The 19,330-nt window shown below is 33.1% G+C and overlaps 1 protein-coding gene across 3 annotated transcripts in view; it reads left to right on the forward strand.

The window, feature by feature from the left end:
- The window catches only part of RB1 (RB transcriptional corepressor 1), a 182,635-nt gene that overhangs the window by 153,959 nt on the left and 9,346 nt on the right, over positions 1–19,330 (forward strand). For all 3 annotated transcript variants that reach the window (XM_051987322.1, XM_051987321.1, XM_051987323.1), the window contains 5 exons: positions 4,790–4,903; positions 4,986–5,149; positions 7,241–7,271; positions 15,415–15,557; positions 16,346–16,395. In XM_051987322.1, coding sequence (XP_051843282.1) covers positions 4,790–4,903; positions 4,986–5,149; positions 7,241–7,271; positions 15,415–15,557; positions 16,346–16,395 — 502 coding nt within the window. The remainder of the gene's footprint in view (positions 1–4,789; positions 4,904–4,985; positions 5,150–7,240; positions 7,272–15,414; positions 15,558–16,345; positions 16,396–19,330) is intronic.

Here is a 19,330-nt window from a genome sequence, read left to right on the forward strand (position 1 = left end):
TCTTTTCATATCCATACAAATGTTCTGCTTTCTGGCCTGTGAACTTTTCTTCCTCCAGGCCACACCTCTTTCAATTTGACTGACTTTTCTGGCTTGTTGCCTAGTCTGTGTATCATAGCACTTCATTTTAACAATTACAGCCATAGTTTATATCCAGGAGAATTTGACAATAGGGGTGTGTTAGCATTTTCTTAGGCTATATCTTCCTTTACCTTTCTCTATTTATTGACTGATCATTGGTCTTTCTTGATAATATTTCAACTTTCATGTCAAGTGTGAATGGCCCTTCTTGGTCTCCCTTATTAATATATTTTCCTTCTCCCATTCCACAATACTCCATCCTTAATCTTCTCAGTTTATGCTTTCTTCCTTGACAATTTCATCCATTTCCATAGATTCAATTAATTATCCCTTCTATTCAGGTGGCATACAAATTTACACATCTAGTCTTGGATCTTCTTCCTGAAGCAGAGTTAATTTGATTCCATTCAATTAAGCAAATGTTATTAATATTAATATTAATTTCTAGTTGCAAGATATTGTACTAAGCTTTTATAAGATAGTAAACCATGGAAATAGCCCATGTAATTAAGGGGTTTACATTCCATTGTATACCATGTATATAGATAAGTAAATATATGAGCAGTTGAGGAGGAAGAATACTTTAAAAGCTCTGAACATCAAGAAAGGTGCTAATTCTCACAAGAACTTTGTAGCTAACACTGCAAATTTAAAATGAGGAAATCAAGAGTATGAAAAATTAAAACAATTTTATCAGGACAACGTAGCTAGTATATGACAGAATAAGGGTTTAAACTAAGCTCTTCCTGACTCTAATGCAAGAGACATTTATCGACCCCCAGCCTGCCTTCTAACAATTACAACAGAAATGGAAGAAACTATGTGACACTTCACTACATGTTATAACATTTTAGCACCTATTGAATACCTAGAAAGACATTATTTGGTGACTATAATTTTACATTAGAAACTCCACGTCTAAAATAAATTTAAGAATGACTTTTTAATAGATTTATTATAACTTCTTAAATGTCTATAATCCCTAAGCCCCATGGAATAGAATACTTTTGAAATATATGGATGTAGCAGAAGAAATGTAAGATACATACATATTGTGCCTACCATCCTTAATTCTATGGGGATTGTCACAAAGATACTTTTCTGTGATCCTACAACAAATGCTTTCACATCCCAGTACTTTTATGTAGTTATAAAAAGTAGTATTTTATTCACTTGTGCAACAATAAATATTAAAGATAGTCTTCATACTTTTTGTTACCTTTTGAAATCATTAAAAAGACAAGAACAAAATGAGTAATAATTATAATTAACATTTAATATTGTGCTTTAAAATATTAAATTAACACTTAATATGTTCTTAGAGCATTTTATATATTATAACATTGTGAGGTAAATGTTATTATTTTCTTCATTTTACACATGAGAAAATTTAGGTTAACAATGGTAATAACTTAGGACCACATAGCTAGCAAGTATGTAAGGGAGAATTTGAACTCGCCTTTCTTTGACTCCAAATCTTGTGTGCAATCCATTGTACTGATTAGTTTCCTCTGATAGTTATAGTAACTACAACAGAGCCCTCAAAACCAAACCCACCATTATCAATGTGGTGGAGAGGAGGTAAGGAGGGAACAACCACGAAATAGGGTAATACTGTCTAGGATTATACACAATGAGGATTGTAGGTATCGTAAGACTACATGCTAGGTATCTGTGAAAGTCTAGAAGGAATACTAAAAAGCTGGCCAGGTGGACTTTGGAGATACCACTGAATTGTTTTGTCTTGGCTAGTGTAATGAAATTTCCTGTGAATCTAAGAAATAAATATATAGATGATGGCATAAGGTTGCCAGCAGGTCCTGCACTGAGATCAGATTGATAAAGAGGATAGTGGAGTATATAGTGCTTCTTTGTATTCTGGTCTTATAAAAAGGCAAGATAAATATGAAGAAATCAGAGAGCTGTTTACTACTAATGCAGGCAAACCACAAATGTTAATTGAATAGGCTAAAAACATAGACTTTTTAATATGCCAATACTAGATCATAACAAAATTGGTAACCAATTCTATTTGAGGACTTTGTACTATTTTTTGTCTGTGGTACCCTCAGTTCCAAGTCACAAAAATGTGTTTGCCTATCAGTGCAAGGAAATTAAAAAAAAAAAAAAAAACTTTGCTTTAAGCATAGATTAGATAAAATCAGATATGTCATCTAGGAGCTACTAAAATCTGAAGAAGAAAAAGTCAAAAATCTTGATCATTGAAGGTATTCACAATGCAAACTCCAAAATTATCTCTAGTAACAAAAGGAAGGACAAAAACAATACCAGTGTCTCAAAACATTTGAAAAGTGGTTGAACATTCTTAGACCAGAATTCCAAAAGATCTTTTTGAGTTTTATTGAATAAATTTCAACTAGCAAGCCAATTATCTCAAAAGAGATCATTTTAAAATGTTTGTGTTTGCTATGAGTATTGTTTTTTTCCCCCAGAATCAATTATGAAATCAGCTAGTTAGCACTTAAAGCTATTCAAAAGCTAGTTCCTTCATACCTTTGCATCTCCTTATAGTTTAATCCTTTCCATATAGCCAATGAGTTATCTTGTTGTTCCTCCTATATCATTCCAGTCTGTTGGAATCTTTACAAACTATTAAGTCATTAGAGTTGATAGAGACAATAGAGAGAACTCCAATGCCAGCCCTTTTCTCTGTACCTTTGAATGGACTGTTTTCCATGTCTGGAATGCTCTCCCTCCTAATTGGTCCCTATTGCTTTCCCTGATTTCCTTCAAGACATCCAACTGATCTGGAAAAACACCAGGGTACTGCAGTAAAGATGGTAAAGTTTCTTCTTTAATGTTATTTCCCTTAATAAAGCAATATTCATTTCTGATGTTGAATCATTTCATTGTATCAAAGACTTTGGTAACAAAAAACAATTTTTTTCTGGGTCTTCAATCACTATGGTTGCTAAATTGGCAGGGGTTACAGCAACTTCAGAAACAGTTGCCAGATTACATCTCCACAAGAGTTGATTCATTGGAAGATATATAGAGACTGGGTTGTAAAAGGGGTCAGTTGGGTAGTGGTTGCTGCTTTAGCAACTTTTGGTAGTTGATGGGAATGTCTGTCCCCTTCCCAAAAAGGGACTGCTTTCTGGATGATATCTGGGAGCCTGGACTGAAAGCAGAGGTAGAAGTCTGAAGGTGTGTTACTATTCCTAGTACTCTTGGGCTTACTTGCCCATCAATGACAGTTAGTAAATAATTGGTGGTGATATAGACAACAATGTTGAGTCTGTTCTGCACAGGGTGACTCTCCTTGATGGTTAACTGTAGGGCTTAGACTAGAAGCAAGCTGCTATTTTTAGTGACCATACTTTTCCAGGGCTCTGGAGCTCCCAGGTCTGATCCATCTCCATTAGGATCTGAGGGGAAGTAATTATCAGAGTGGTGGTGGTTTCACTAACCTAACATATTGCCACCACTTTTATCTGTCTCAGGATTTCTGGTCCAATATTCTATCTATAAAGTCTCACTGCCTCATCTGCTTAAGCTTCTCCCATGACTCTATTTTAACTTCTGTGTAAACAGTGCTCAAATTTATATATTTAACCTTTTCCCCCCAAGTCCTAAAACCATAGTTCTACTTGATTTCTGGATATCTCCAACTGCATGTTCTGTTAACATGTAAAATTTAGCATGTCCTAAACTTAGATCATTTCAATCCTCTCTTCTTCTATGTTCTTTATATCTTTTTATGGTACCAACATCTTTCTGACTGCCTAGGTTGAAACTCTGGAATTATTTTGTCTCTTCTCTAACCTTCACATCCTATGTAAGAGCATTGGATAGCTTAAAACTGCTTCCATTTACTACGTGTGTGAGTAAATCACTTAATCTTCCTGGCCTTCAATTTTCTTATCTGTAAAACAAGTGGGTTGGACTAGATGGCTTCTGAAGTTTCCTCAAGCCCTCTATATGCAATCCTGTGACCTGCTAAGTTTGCTTCCATAAAGCTTTTATACTATGATCTTCTGTCCACTGTTTTTATTACTATTCCCATTTTATGGCCTTAGTACCTCTTAGTACCAAACTATTTTCAAAAGTTTCTTTACTGGTCTCCTTGTATGTAATCTCTCCTTTCTCTAATCTATCCTTAACATACCTGCTACTGTAATCTTCTTAGGTACAGATTTAACCATGTCACTCCCATGCTCAAAACATTTTTACCTATAGGATAAAATGCAAGTTCCTTTAAAACTTCCCACATTATACTTCCATTACACCTTTCCAACTTTATTTCACATCCTTGCCTTTCATGTTCTCTGTGTTTTAGACAATCTCACTGAGACTAACTCCTTCTAAACCTCTCCTGATGCACATAGTTGTTCATGATCTCACCTCAAAATTTAATGGATTTTTGTCTGGACTTTTAATTTGCCTTTACCACCTTTTGCCTTGTATCATATTTATTTGTGTATGTTTTATTATTTCAATCTCTACTCCCAAACCATGAAATTTTAAAACTCTTGATAATAGGGATTGAGTCATTTTTATTTTTGCATCTCCACAAGGAATTTTTTGAATCATAGTAAGGCCTGCTTAAATATCTCTTGTATTTTATTTTTAATCTGTTGAAGAGAGCACATTACAATATAACTATTTAAATAAAAGTATGAATTAAGAAAAAAGAAAATATTGAGAGGAATTAATAAATTCATTTAGCATAATTTTTTCTCCACAGACTTTCAAACGTGTTTTGATCAGAGAAGGGCAATATGATTCCATCATAGTCTTCTACAATTTGGTCTTCATGCAGAAACTGAAAACAAATATTCTACAATATGCATCCACCAGGGTATGTTGAGAACGTGTTGTGTGTTTGCATCAGAATTTCCAATTTAAAAATGTTAAAACCTTTATTTACTTTTTTTTTATAGCCCCCAACCTTATCACCGATACCTCACATTCCTCGGAGCCCTTACAAGTTTTCTAGTTCTCCTTTACGTGTTCCTGGAGGGAATATTTATATATCACCCTTGAAGAGTCCATACAAATTTTCAGAAGGTCTTCCAACTCCCACAAAAATGACTCCAAGATCAAGGTTAGTGCTAATTTTCTCTTTGAATTGTTAAAGAACAATAAATTTTGATCCAGGATTAAAAAGTCTTTTTTAAAAAGCCAAAACCTCTTGTCTAAACTTTACTATTCACTTATGTAGTATCTTTAGGCTGATGAATAAAAAAGATCATATGTTAAAGTATAAACCTACAATAATTCTCTATTCATTCCTGCTTTCTATTATACACAGTTACTTCTCTCCCTTTAGTTGTAAACCTTTTAAATATTTTTATTTTTACTGGAACCTATCTGTTGAATGAAGTAGATTTTTTAATTTCATTTATTAGCCATTCTGCATTTCATGCAATGTCTTATGAACCCTTTTTTGTGGGCCTTGACCACTCTTCCATAGTGAAAAAGCAATATCTCATTAAGGATGAGAGTACAAACTTGTTAGAACAGACAACTGCAAATTGAGACTTGAAACTGTTATTTCTGGTTTTCCCATGGTCTTCTTATATTCCCTTGGGCAAGTCTCTACTTCAAAAGATTGTTGTGCATCAGTGAGCTGGTGTTTTTGAAGCTCTTTTAGATGCTCAGATGAAAGGTACGGTACAGCATTGAATTATTATGCTATCATCCACATCAACCACATATGCTTCCTAGCTTTGATGTGCTCCATTTGCCTTATTACATGGTATCATGGACTATTTGAAACTTGTTGTGCTTGTGTGCAAAGTGGGAAGAAGATTAACCCAGGAGAGTTATAATATATTACCATGATAAAAGTAATTGTCCAATCAGATTGTATTTAATGTATAAGAAAACAACGAAGAAGAAAGAAATCTGTTAATATCTTGTTTTGTTTTTTATTTTTTGATATCAAGCACAAAGTATTGTGTATGCTTTAAGGAGCCCTCATTAGCCAGTAACTTTATTACATATAGAAAAAGTAATTTTTGCCATGCAAATATATAATTTTTGATTACCTAGAAATACAGGCAGATCTTTAAATATTTGGCAATAGGTATCAGACAGGTTCCCCAGTTGAAGAGTAAGAAGACCTGGTTTTGAATCACAGTTCTGATTTCCTACTGACTTTGTGACTTGAGCAAGTAATTTTTCTTCCTGGTTCTCAGTTTCCCTAAGTCTAGAGTGAGAGAGTCGGACCATAGGTCCCTTCTAATCTAAGTTTTGTAAGATAATCTTATGTATTGTTAAACATAAATAAGGCATTTAATTATTTCATTTTTGAAAGGTCATATTTAATATATAAGTATATTTCCAAGAAACAGGGAGAGTATACAGTGATCAATATTTTATTGTATGTTTAACACTTAAGGTATTATTGTGATAGAATTACTCTTTTCTTCTTTCTAAACTAATATTTTTATGTCCAATATATCATTTATTTAGTTTTCATTTGGCCAGCTGCCCTACTAGTAGTAGCATTGATATTTTCTCCCTTATATTGTAAGTTCATAAAATCAGCTATTAGAGCTAGAAAGTATTTTCAAGTTCACTTGGTCCAACCATTGAAGCCAGAAAAATGTCTTGTCCAAGGTCACTAAACTAATTAACATAAAACCTAGAACCCAAAGCCTTGTCCTCCTTTGTAGTGATATTTTAGGATTTCAAGAGTCAGTTAGTAGTTAGTGTAGTAGATAGAGTGTAGGCCTTGGAGTCAGGAAAATATCTGAGGACAAAGTTTGCCTCAGAATCTTACTAGCAATGTGACCATAGGCAAGTCTTTCAGTTTCTGAGTCTGTTTCTCATCTATAAAATTATATAAATCAACTATGAGAATCAAATGAAATCATATATATATATATATATTATAAAGTGCTATGCAAACTCAAAGCACTATGTGTTAGCTATTATTATTAATGTTCCTATAAACTAATAGCTCAGGGTAACACTCTTCCATGAAAAATCTAAGACATTTTCATAATATGGGAGAAAATTAGGCACTTTTATTGCTATTATATTCATAATGAGAATAGCTTTTCAGTATATAGTATGCAGAGAAATCTTGGTTTTAATAAACTTAATATTTAGAACAATATGTTTGTATCAAATTGTCATTCTGTTTATAGTCTCAAGTTAATTAATCTGTTTCATTTTATCTTAACAGAATTTTGGTTTCAATTGGTGAATCATTTGGTGTAAGTATTTTATTTGCATAAAATTATAGTTTTCTTTAAAAATGATAAATTCAAATTCCTCAGTCATATATATACATAGAATTCGAAAGTTCTCTGTAACCCAAGATTAAAAATTCAGAAAAGGTTGCTATATCTTTTTGAATCTAAAAGTAATTTATCTTATACTTGTGGTCCAAATTGCCAGAGACTTTGATTTCTCAAATTTTACACTAATATAACAAAATATCGAATCACATAGCACCACTTTTAATTAATATTCTGTTTTCTCTCCAATAAACAGAAATGAAATTCCTCCCTCTTTTTTTTCTTTAAAAAAAAAAAAAACACACAAATATATATAGTCAAACAAAATAAATTCTCACACTGGCCATATCCATAAAGCTTATTTACAACTGTACCATAGGGCCATCATTTCTTTCTCAAGAGATGGGTAACAAGGTTGAGCTGGGGTCCTTTGAAATCATGTTAATCAGAATTCTTGACTATTTCAAAGTTTTTTGTCTCTCTTTAACAATGTTGTTGATGTATAAATTACTTTCCTATTTCTACTCACTTCACTATGTATCAGTTTATAAGTCTTCCTAGGTTTCTTGGAAACTATCTCCTCCATCATTTCTTATAATACAGTGGTATTCCATTGTATTTATAAACCATTTATTGGTTCAACCATTCTCTAATTGATAGTATGCTTTTAGTTATCTTTACATTTTTCTCCCATGCTATTTAAGCTTCTGGAAAGTCTTTTTCAGTGTCATCTAATTCATTCTAGTTCTTACCAATTTCCCAACTCTTAGTTTCTGAGCTTGTTACTCTCCAGTTTTTTCTGTCCTTTCTAGAATATTTATATGCTAAGAAAATAAGAAAACTGAAAATTTAGAAGGGGTCTTAAAGTTAAACTAGTTCCAATCTTTATCCAAAAGGATGACTCTAGTCTTAGATCACCCCAGACTAATGGTCTAGACTTCTAGTGAGAGAAATCCCTATAATCCTTATGAAAGCGTATTCCATTTTTGGATAATTTCTAATTGGTAATAAGTTTTCTTCCTCTTTCCCTCTTAACTGCCACCCACTGGTCCTTGTCTTGCTTTCTGGAACTTAGTAAAATAAGTTTAATTATTTTCCTACATGACATCCATTCAGAAGCTCAAAATATTTATTTTATCTGCTCTTAAGTTTTTTTCTAGGTAAAATATCAATAGTTTCTTGAGCCAGTTCTTCTTAGCCTCAAATTTGTCAATATCCTTTTAGAAATACAGTTTACAGAACTGGACACAGCTGGACACAGTACTCCAGTGGTCTGATTGGCCATAATACAATGAGATTATCACTTCCTTGATTCTGGACATAATATTTATGCTGATATGACCTAAGTTCATATTACCTTTTTTTAATCCACTATATCACACTTGTGGACATATTTAAATTCACAATTATTAGAATTGTAGACCTTTCTCATATGAAATGACTTCAAACCAATCTCTCTATTCTGCAATCCAGGGCTTCTTAAACTTTTTCCACTCATGACAAAGTTTTAAGTGACCCTGTCTTAAATCTGAGTCAAGATATTTCTGGTAGTGTTTGTGTATATGTAGTGCAAAGTACATATATCTGTTCAGAGCCAAAGCTGCAATCAAGTTGCAGGATGCAATACAGGCAAGCACTGCCAGAAACACCTTGGATTCATTATGTGTTTGATTTTGAATTAATTTTTGGTTGTGTTCAGAAGTCTTTTATTGGTACCAAATTTTTTGTGACTCCCCACATTCAGTTCTCACAGTCCACAGTTTAAGAAATTTTGCTCTCCTCTAAGCCAACAATCTGTCAGTAAGCAATTTCCCTGTGGCACAAAGATAAAAATTAAACAGTTCTTGCCCTCACAGAATTTACATTCTAATAGAGAAAAAAAATTGTATATAATTATATACAAAAGACATGCAAAATAAGTAAAAAAAAGTCATTTTAATAAGGAAATGCGGTCTATTGGGGGCACCAGAAGAGAAGATGGTGTTTGAGCTGAGCTTTGAAGGAAACTAGAGATTTTAAGAAGCAAAGATAAAGAGAGAATGAAAATTAAGGAGAGGAGATAGCCTATGTAAAGGTATGTATGGGAGCAGAAGATGCAATTTCCTGAGTAGAACAGTAGGGAGGGGCAGTTTGGCTGGAAGGGAAGTCACATATAATAATCTTGAGAAAAGTAGGTTAGAATCACTGTGAAGGGCTTCCCAGCTTGGAATCAGGGAAACTCATCTTATTGAGTTTAAATGGCCTCAGACACTCACTTATGTGGGTGACCCTGTGCAAGATACTTAACTCTTTTTGCCTCAGTTTCCTCATATGTAAAATGAACTGGAGAAAGAAATGGCTAACCACTCCAGTAGCTTTGCCACAAAACAATCAAACAAAAAATCCAACCAAATGTAGGTCACAAAAAATCAGATACAACTGAACAACAACATCTGGATTCCGGACACAAGTTTATATTTGATTCTAGAAGGTCACTGACTTTGTTGAGCAGAGGAATGATATAGTGAAGCTTGTGCTTCAGAAATAGCACTTGAATTGTTGAATTCATAAATTTTTTAAGCATTCTATGTATGATTCTACTCAAGTCATCATTAAAAATGTTGAAAATAAAAAGACCAAGGATAAATCCCTGCAACATTACTACAGAATTCTCTCCAAGGTGACATGGATTCATTAATCAACATTCTTTGGTTCTAATTGGTCAACTGGTTCCAAAACTGAGACTTTATTAATACCTTCCTACAGGGCAGATATACTATGTCCATCACATTCCTTTAATATAATAGTCAATAATAAAGTAATTAAATAATTCTGTCAAGAAAGCAAAGTAGGTACCAAGATAAGATCAAAATGGGTCCGTGATCTAGGCATAAAGAACGAGATTATAAATAAATTAGAGGAACATAGGATAGTTTATCTCTCAGACTTGTGGAGGAGAAAGAAATTTGTGACCAAAGATGAACTAGAGACCATTACTGATCACAAAATAGAAAATTTTGATTACATCAAATTAAAAAGCCTTTGTACAAACAAAACTAATGCAAACAAGATTAGAAGGGAAGCAACAAACTGGGAAAACATCTTCACAGTTAAAGGTTCTGATAAAGGCCTCATTTCCAAAATATATAGAGAACTGACTCAAATTTATAAGAAATCAAGCCATTCTCCAATTGATAAATGGTCAAAGGAAATGAACAGACAATTTTCAGATGATGAAATTGAAACTATTTCCACTCATATGGAAGAGTGTTCCAAATCACTGTTGATCAGAGAAATGCAAATTAAGACAACTCTGAGATACCACTACACACCTGTCAGATTGGCTAAAATGACAGGAAAAAATAACGATGAATGTTGGAGGGAATGTGGGAAAACTGGGACACTGATGCATTGTTGGTGGAACTGTGAACGAATCCAACCATTCTGGAGAGCAATCTGGAATTATGCCCAAAAAATTATCAAACTGTGCATACCCTTTGATCCAGCAGTGTTACTTCTGGACTTATACCCCAAGAGATACTAAAGAAAGGAAAGGGACCTGTATGTGCCAAAATGTTTGTGGCAGCCCTGTTTGTAGTGGCTAGAAGCTGGAAAATGAATGGATGTCCATCAATTGGAGAATGGCTGGGTAAATTGTGGCATATGAACGCTATGGAATATTATTGTTCTGCAAGAAATGACCAGCAGGATGAATACAGAGAGGCTTGGAGAGACTTACATGAACTGATGCTAAGTGAAATGAGCAGAACCAAGAGATCATTATACACTTCAATAACGATACTGTTTGAGGATGTATTCTGATGGAAGTGGATTTCTTTGACAAAGAGACCTAACAGCTATACCCAAAGAAAGAACATTGGGAAATGAATGTAAACTATTTGCATTTTTGTTTTTCTTCCAGCGTTATTTTTACCTTCTGAATCCAATTCTCCCTGTGCAACCAAGAGAACTGTTCGGTTCTGCAAACATATATTGTATCTAGGATATACTGCAACATATCTAACATATATAGGACTGCTTGCCATCTGGGGGAGGAGGTGGAGGGAGGGAAGGGAAAAATCAGAACAGAAGTGAGTGCAAGGGATAATGTTGTAAAAAAATTACCCTGGCATGGGTTCTGTCAATAAAAAGTTATTATTAAAAAAAAAAAGAAAAAAGAAAGAAAAGTAGGTTACTGAAGCATGATTATTCTTAATATATCTGTGCTGGCTCCTAGTGATCGCTTCTGTCTTTCTAAATACTCACATATTGATCCTTTAAAATAATCCACTCTGGAATATATTTTTATCAGAATTGAAATCAAACTTAAAACTCTATATTCTAAAGTACTGGCTTTATTTTTTAAAAATTAGAATAGTGTTCACCTACTTCAAATATTGTAAAACTATGTTTCTGTCTTTCACCACATTTCTTCAAAAATATCAGCGTGATTCCACTATCACATCTACTTATAATATGCTAGAATGTAGTTCATATGAGACTATTGAATTTCTTGAAGGTTACTAATGCATTTTACCATCTTCCCATTGATCATAGCTTTTAAGTTCTGTTAATCACTTTTCCCTCATTTTTACTTTCATGAATATAATTTTCCATAGTAAACAGAAGCAAAAAAGGAGATGACTAGTTCTACCTTCTCCCAGTTATCTTTCCATCCACGTTAAGCAGGAATTCTTTCCTTTCCATAAAGAAATATATGTCAGCATAGCTTAAAGGACCTTTTTGTTGTCCTTTGCATTTATCATAATGCTCACAATGGATTTTAAGTCTTCTGACACAATTGTTAGAGGATTTTCCACTCTTATATTCACTATAACCTATGTTATTTAGCTTATATTATATATTAATAAAAATGTTGAACAGAACAGAGCCAAGGCTAGATTTCTGCTACACTCTATTACAGAACATATTCCAGGGTGACATGGATTCATTAATCAACTTTCTTTGGTTCCTCAGTTTCCCCTTCATTTGCACATCTTGTATCAATTCTTTGAAATTTTAAATTCATCATTGAGCTCCTGATTTAATCATATCAGCCTCATTAGTCTTATCTTTTCTATTTCTTTCTCCTTCAACAAATGTTTATTAAGACCACTATGTAAAATGTGTTTTGATGTCAGCCAATATAAATATAAGCAATCTCTGACCTCAAAAAGTTTGTAATTTCATAGAGAAAAGAAGCCATGCTTAAATATGATATGATAGAATATAAGTATAAAAGAAAAATGGAGACAGAGAACTATGAAAATTTGAGGAAGAGAAATTGTTATGAAGGAGCCAATATCTGAGTTGGTCTTTAAATGAGAAGAAAGTTTTAACCACCTAGAGATTTGTCCTAAATTCCTATCAGGAGGAGGGAATGCAATGAAGTCAATGGCTAAAATATAGACTGTTGGAAGGAAAGTCTCTATTAAAGGATCAGTAAGGATTGTCCCCACAATTTTGTTCGAAGAGAGATCGCTTAAGTTGATTTCCTTTTTAGAGTCTCAGGATTTTCTGAACTCTTTGAAGTCTGCACTTCTAAGATACAGGATACTAGTCAGACTATTCCTGGCATATAATATTCTTATTTGCTATAAACTTGAAGAATACTGATCCTTTCTTAACAGAGCTCCTACTTCACCAAGCATTTCTCCATTGTATCAGAATCAGATTCAGAATAAAATTTTCTATTGCAGCTTTCTTTACTTTTTGAAGAATTAAATATTGAGACAAGTTAAGAATTTATCAGATAGTCTGCATTTAATTCTGAATAGTTGAAATAGATAAAACAATTCAGAGGAAAGAGATAAAAGGAAGATAGTCTATAACTGCTATCACTAAAGTGATAGGGAGATAGCAGGCCTATCTTTGTTGTTTTTCAGTTGTTTCAATCTTATCAGACTCTTTGTACTTCTTTGGAGGTTTTCTTGGCAAAAACTGGAGTGGTTTGCCAATTCCTTTTCCAGCTCATTTTGCACATGAGGAACTAAGGCAAGCAGAAGTGACTTACCCAGGATCATACAGTTAGTGTGCATCTGAGGTCAGATTTGAAGTCAGGAAAATGAGTCTTCAAGGACATAGAAATTTCACTTAAAACAAATGCAGGAAATGTAAAATTTTAGTACTCTTCCTACCAAGACAAACCCAAGAACTATTCAAACACAATTATAAAATACTTTTCACACAAATAAAGATAGAGCTAAACAATTAGAAAAATATTCATTGTTTGTGAGTATCCTGCACCAACATAATAAAAATGACAAAACTGTGTAAACTAATTTACTTATTCAGTACTATGCCAATCATACCACCTAAGAAATATTTTTATGGAGCTAGGGGAAAAAAAAAGTCACTTGGAGAAAAAAAAAGATCAAGAATATAAAGGGAATCTATGGGGGGGAAAAAAAGATGAAAAAAGGTGGCCTGGCAGTACCAGATTTCAAACTGTAAGTGGTAAGTATCAAAACAATCTGATACTGGCCAAAAAATAGAGCACTGCATCAATGGAATATATTAAGTACATGATACATAGTAATAAATAGCCATAGTTGGAAAGCAGTTTGGCAGAAACTAGGAATAAATCCATATCCCATTCTCTATCCCATGAAAAGGTCAAAATGGGTACATGATTAAGATATAAAGGGTAATATCCTAACCAAATTAGAGGAGCCTCGAAAATTTTACCTGTCAGAACTACGGATAAGAGAAGAGGGGAGACCAAACAATATAAAAAGGCTGATGGGAAGTAAAATGAATAGTTTTGGTTACATGAAATTAATTAATTTTGCACAAACAAAATCAATGCATCTAAAATTAGAAGGAAAGCAGGAAACTGGATGGGGGGAATTATAGCAAGTTTCGCTAATGAAGTTCTCATTTTTCAGATATGTAGGAAATGGAGCCAAATTTATAAATATAAAAGCCATTCTCCAGTTGGTTAATGGTCAAATGCTGGAGGAGAGGTGGAAAAGCAGAAATACTAATACATTGTTGCTGGAGAGCAGTTTGGAGCTAGCTGTATACAGGGCCACAAAAGTATACATAATCTTTCATATAACAATACCACTAACTAGGTCTGAATCCCAAAAAGATGAAAGAAAAAAGAAAAGGATTTATTTGTACAAAAAATATTTACTTTTTTTGTGGTGGCAAGGAATTGGAAAATGAGGGGATATTCATTAATTGCTGCATCTAATGTTATACGTAATAGGTGTTTAAGAGATGTTGATACAGACATAAATGCTATGTACGAGTAGAAAAATTCCATATCTTTATCCAGTTGTTTTTTTTTTCTTTCTTATATTTATTTAAAACAACAGGTTATTTCCCCCACCTTTTATAGCCCCCAGCTCTCCCTTCTCCTAACTTAAATATTTCTGTTGAAAGCATCATTAGTCTTCCAGTTACTAGGATTCCTAGTTGAAATCAGCTTTGACTATTCACATTCCCTTAGTTCTTGAAACTAGTCCATTAATTCTGTCTCCATAAGATTACCTAGTCACTATAGTCTTATCCCTCAGAGAGGTCATGAAAGATAAGAATTGCAAAGAGGTTATTAGATCTAGCAATTTATATTATTATATCCCCAGCTCCCTTGCAGAGTCCCTGGCACAAGGTTGGAGCTTAATAAGAGATTGATTGATTGTTTAAGTAAGTGTGATATGAATGACAAAATATACTTTATGACCTTCATTTACGACTAGACAGATGGTTCCAACTTCCTAAGTTTTAAGTCCATACCACACACCATTAGGTTAGGAGCACACCTTGTTTTTTAGTTTAACCATGAAGAAAGATTCCAAAAATGTATGGAGCCAGAGAATCTCTGGGAAGTATTTAAAACTCATTAAACTAAAGCAAAGCAAGAGCTTCATGGGGAATGAGGATAAGGAGATAAGAAATAAAAGTAAGGGTGATGAGCTACAGTTACATGTAATATATGCCCTAACTTTGACAGGTTCTTCATATTGATCACGTGGCAAAATAATTAAATACTTCCATATTTTTTCAAGCTGAACAGTTAAACTTGTTTCATATTTTGCTACAGGAATCACTTTGCTGCCTTGAGAAGTGCTAAAAGGGTCAGGATTCCTTTGGTTTTAAATGACTAAACTGTTAGTAATTTTGTAATTTCTAGACTTCTGAGAAGTTTCAGAAAATAAACCAGATGGTGTGTAGCAGTGACCGTTTGCTCAAGAGAAGTGCTGAAGGAAGCAATCCTCCTAAACCACTTAAAAAACTACGCTTTGATATTGAAGGAGCAGACGAAGCAGATGGAAGGTATACTTTTCTATTAGAATTACACTGCCACATTCTAAATTTCTGCTACAGGACTCAGAATCAGAGGAGCCTGTGTTCTAAGCTCTGCTGTTGACTAATTTTATTTTAAAGACAGTTACCTTTTCTGTGCCTCAATTTCTTTATCTGTCTATTGGGAAAAAAAAAAACCTATTCTTATTTCATAGGATTGTTTTGAGATTATATGGAATTATAGATGAAGATTTGAAAAATTGAAATATTACAAATAGTGTTATCACTTTTTACTACAGTTTATTTGAGAAATAGAATATTTAATAATAGCTATTGTAATGCTACTGCAATTTTACAATTCATTAACACTAAAAAATAAAGTCCTTTAATCTTTAAAAAAAGCTGAATTAATATTTTAATGAAAATTGCTAAAAAAAAATTATATAGCTCCATGATTTGGGGAAGATTTATATTTGATTCATTTTCATAAGCTTGTAAAATTAATCCATGCACTAAAATAATAGCATCCAATAAATGGTTAAAACTATACATAATGGACTGTGATAGTCCTGGGGTCAGAATAAAAAGTCTAGGAATTTGAATGCCCTCTACCTTTGACTTTCTCTGTGATCTGGAATACATTACTGTATCTTCAAATCTTCAGTTTCCTCAACTATAAAATAACAATACAAATACTATGGAGTTATTGTAAGAATCAAATGAATTGAGATTTTTAAAATACTTTCTATAATTGGAAAATACTATATAAACATGATCAATTATAAATATAGGATAACACTGCTTTTTTTTTCTCATAGCAAACATCTCCCTGGGGAATCTAAATTTCAACAAAAACTTGCAGAAATGAGTAAGTATATGTAATTTCTTTGTAAATGCTCAAAGAGAAACAACTATGGTAATTTTAGAAATTGAGATTAGAAAACTTGGCTTACAAAAATTCATATGTATAAGAATGACAATTAAAGAGTGTTTCAGCAAACATCTAGTAAGCACTTACTGTGCTAGGTTCAAGGAAGATAGATTTACTTGTCCTCAAAGGGCCTATAGTCTTCAATGATCAAGGGATATTTGACATGTACATGTGATAATAGCAAAGGAGAGTTCCAAGAAATCTTAAGTTGTAAAAGGAGGACCCTTTTCTTTATGAAAATGTTTACTATTGAAATTCCTCATACAAAGGAATTCCCCCTATAATACTTAAAATCATATCAAATTTTTAAAAATAAATGTTTACATAACTTTGTAGAATTATATCTATTGTAAAAAGTGAGGTATGCTACTTGTAGAAGAAAAAATTATTCTGTATGTTTGTTTTTTATTTAATTTTTTCCCAATCAATGAAAATCCTCCCCCTTCTCTCGGCCCCACAATCTCTCCACTCCCATTTGATTTGAAAAAAGCAAAACTAGTTAGAAACATATACAGTCAAACAAAATAAATTGCTTCATTGGCTACACCCAAAAATATATGTCTCAAGATGTACTCTGAATCCATCCCTTTCTGTCAGGATGTGGGTAGCATATTTCATCATAAAACCTAAGAAATTTTGTTGGTCATTGCATTGACCAAAGTACCTAAATCTTTCAGAGTGGTTTATCTTTATAATATTGTTATTGTATAAAATCTAGTTCTGATTTTACACATAATTATTTACCAGAAGTCATCCTTTATTTTTCTAAATTGTCCTCTTTTATATTGTATCTAGGATATACTGCAACATATCCAACGTATAAAGGACTGCTTGCCATCTAGGGGAGGGGGTGGAGGGAGGGAGGGGGAAAAAATCGGAAAAGAAACAAGTGCAAGGAATAATGTTGTCAATATAAAGTAATCATTAAATAAAAAATAAAAATAAATAAATAAATAAATAAAAGAAACAATTATACTGAGAACCTTTCTAAAAGTATTATAAGATGTTTGATGCTTATATATGGTATTGTAGGTACATAAAACTAACATGTGGCTATCATTATTATAGACATTTAAATAGTAAATAGACATTTACTTTTTTTTGCTGCCTTTCAGCATTTTTATATTAGTGGTATTTTGTAAGCTGGTATTCTAGCATTCATTCTGCAGTAATCTATCATCATATGAAATTCAGTGTGTAAACCTCTTGGGAGAACATATATTAGAATAATCCTTTTAAGTTTTAAAATTCATATGTCAAATAAATTAATTTTAAACTTTATCAACTAAAATTTAATGACAAAAATGAACTTTTTTACACATTGAATTGAAATGTATCAATTTTAAAACTATTCTTTCCATTATTTTATAGAATAAAATTTTTCAAATGGTCTACTTTTATCTCTTTTGGTACTTTGCATTGACTTGTACTCTTAAGAATTTAACTCTCAAATATTGTTGTTCAGTTGTTTTTCAGTTGTATCTGACTTTTGGTTGATGTTATTTGAAGTTTTCTTGGCAAAAATACTGGAATGGTTTGTTATTTCCTTCTCCAGTTTATTTTACACATAAGAAAACTGAGGGAAATTAGATTAAGTGACTTGCCAAGTTCACACAGCTACTAAATATCTGATTCCAGATTTGAATTCAGGAAGATTTGAAGCCATTTAATAAATATACTATTTACCAACGTGTGATGAATTTTGGAGGTTACATAATTACAGTTAAAAACAAAAAATACTCTGAAAATCTATATTGTGTTCTGCAAGTATAACTAAGTTGCTATAGTTAATTCGTTTCCTGGTGACCCATTTAGACATGAGTAACAAGCTTCTCTTTTTAGGACAGTGACCAAAGGCTTTGTCTTCTGAGCCTAACTAAGTAGCTGAATAATTCTACCCAAGAAGTAGGCTTAATCCCTGTAGCTCAGAAACTCCTATGATTCTTCATACTTCTTACACCTTATGAACTCTGAAAAAGGTTATCACACAAGGCTGAGGCCTGTGGGGGGGGGAAAATCTCTACCTAATTGTAGTCAGTCCATTTTATGTATTTTTCCAGAAAAGCCAAAACTAGCTCATCCCCAAGCACAATTCTTAACAGTTGATATTTTCAGCTTTTTTCTTTTACTGTTTCAGTTATTGGATTTAAATAACTCTTTGTGAAGTGACAGCAATTTTTGCTATCCTTGGGCAAGTAGTTTTATCTCCAAAGAGTAGCTAGTTATAACTTTGTAAGATCAACTTAGGTTTTAGGAGGGCAGAGATAAGACCAACGCGAGGAGAGCACAGTGCTCAGGGGTGATTTCAGGTCAAGCCCGGTAGTTCCAAGGAAGCCAAAATCTTTGGTTTATGACATGGGGCTCAAGTGGCCAGTTTGCATATGATTCTCTAGCCGAGGAGATTCTATCTGTCTGTTTCTCTTCACTTCTATCCCTCCCTTCCTCCTTTCTTCTTTCCTTCCCTCCCTTCCTCCCTCCCTCTCTCTCCTTCTCTCTCTTTCTCTCTCTGTCTTGCACACACACATGTGAAAAAAGTAACTTGTTCTTATTTTTAGCATTCTCAATTACTCCGTTATACTTCATACTTTATAAATAGAGTGGTAACAGTTTGAGACAGTAGAACATTCTCAATTCTATCATTGCCTCACTGTGGGACAAACACATGGTGGTTATTTTTTAAGTATCTTTATTCTTGTATTTATTTTTTAGAAACAACTGTGGTATAGTGCTTAGAGCTCACTATTTAAAAATAAGGCTCAAAGTCAGGAAGAACTTGGATTCAAAATTCTCTTCTTACTCCTAAAATCTCCATGTCCTTGGATAGGTCATCTAACTCATATGGGTCTCAAGCAACTTTCTTGGATTCATCTAA

The sequence above is a fragment of the Antechinus flavipes genome, chromosome 3 (assembly GCF_016432865.1).
Source record: "Antechinus flavipes isolate AdamAnt ecotype Samford, QLD, Australia chromosome 3, AdamAnt_v2, whole genome shotgun sequence".
Taxonomy (NCBI): Eukaryota; Metazoa; Chordata; class Mammalia; order Dasyuromorphia; family Dasyuridae; genus Antechinus; species Antechinus flavipes.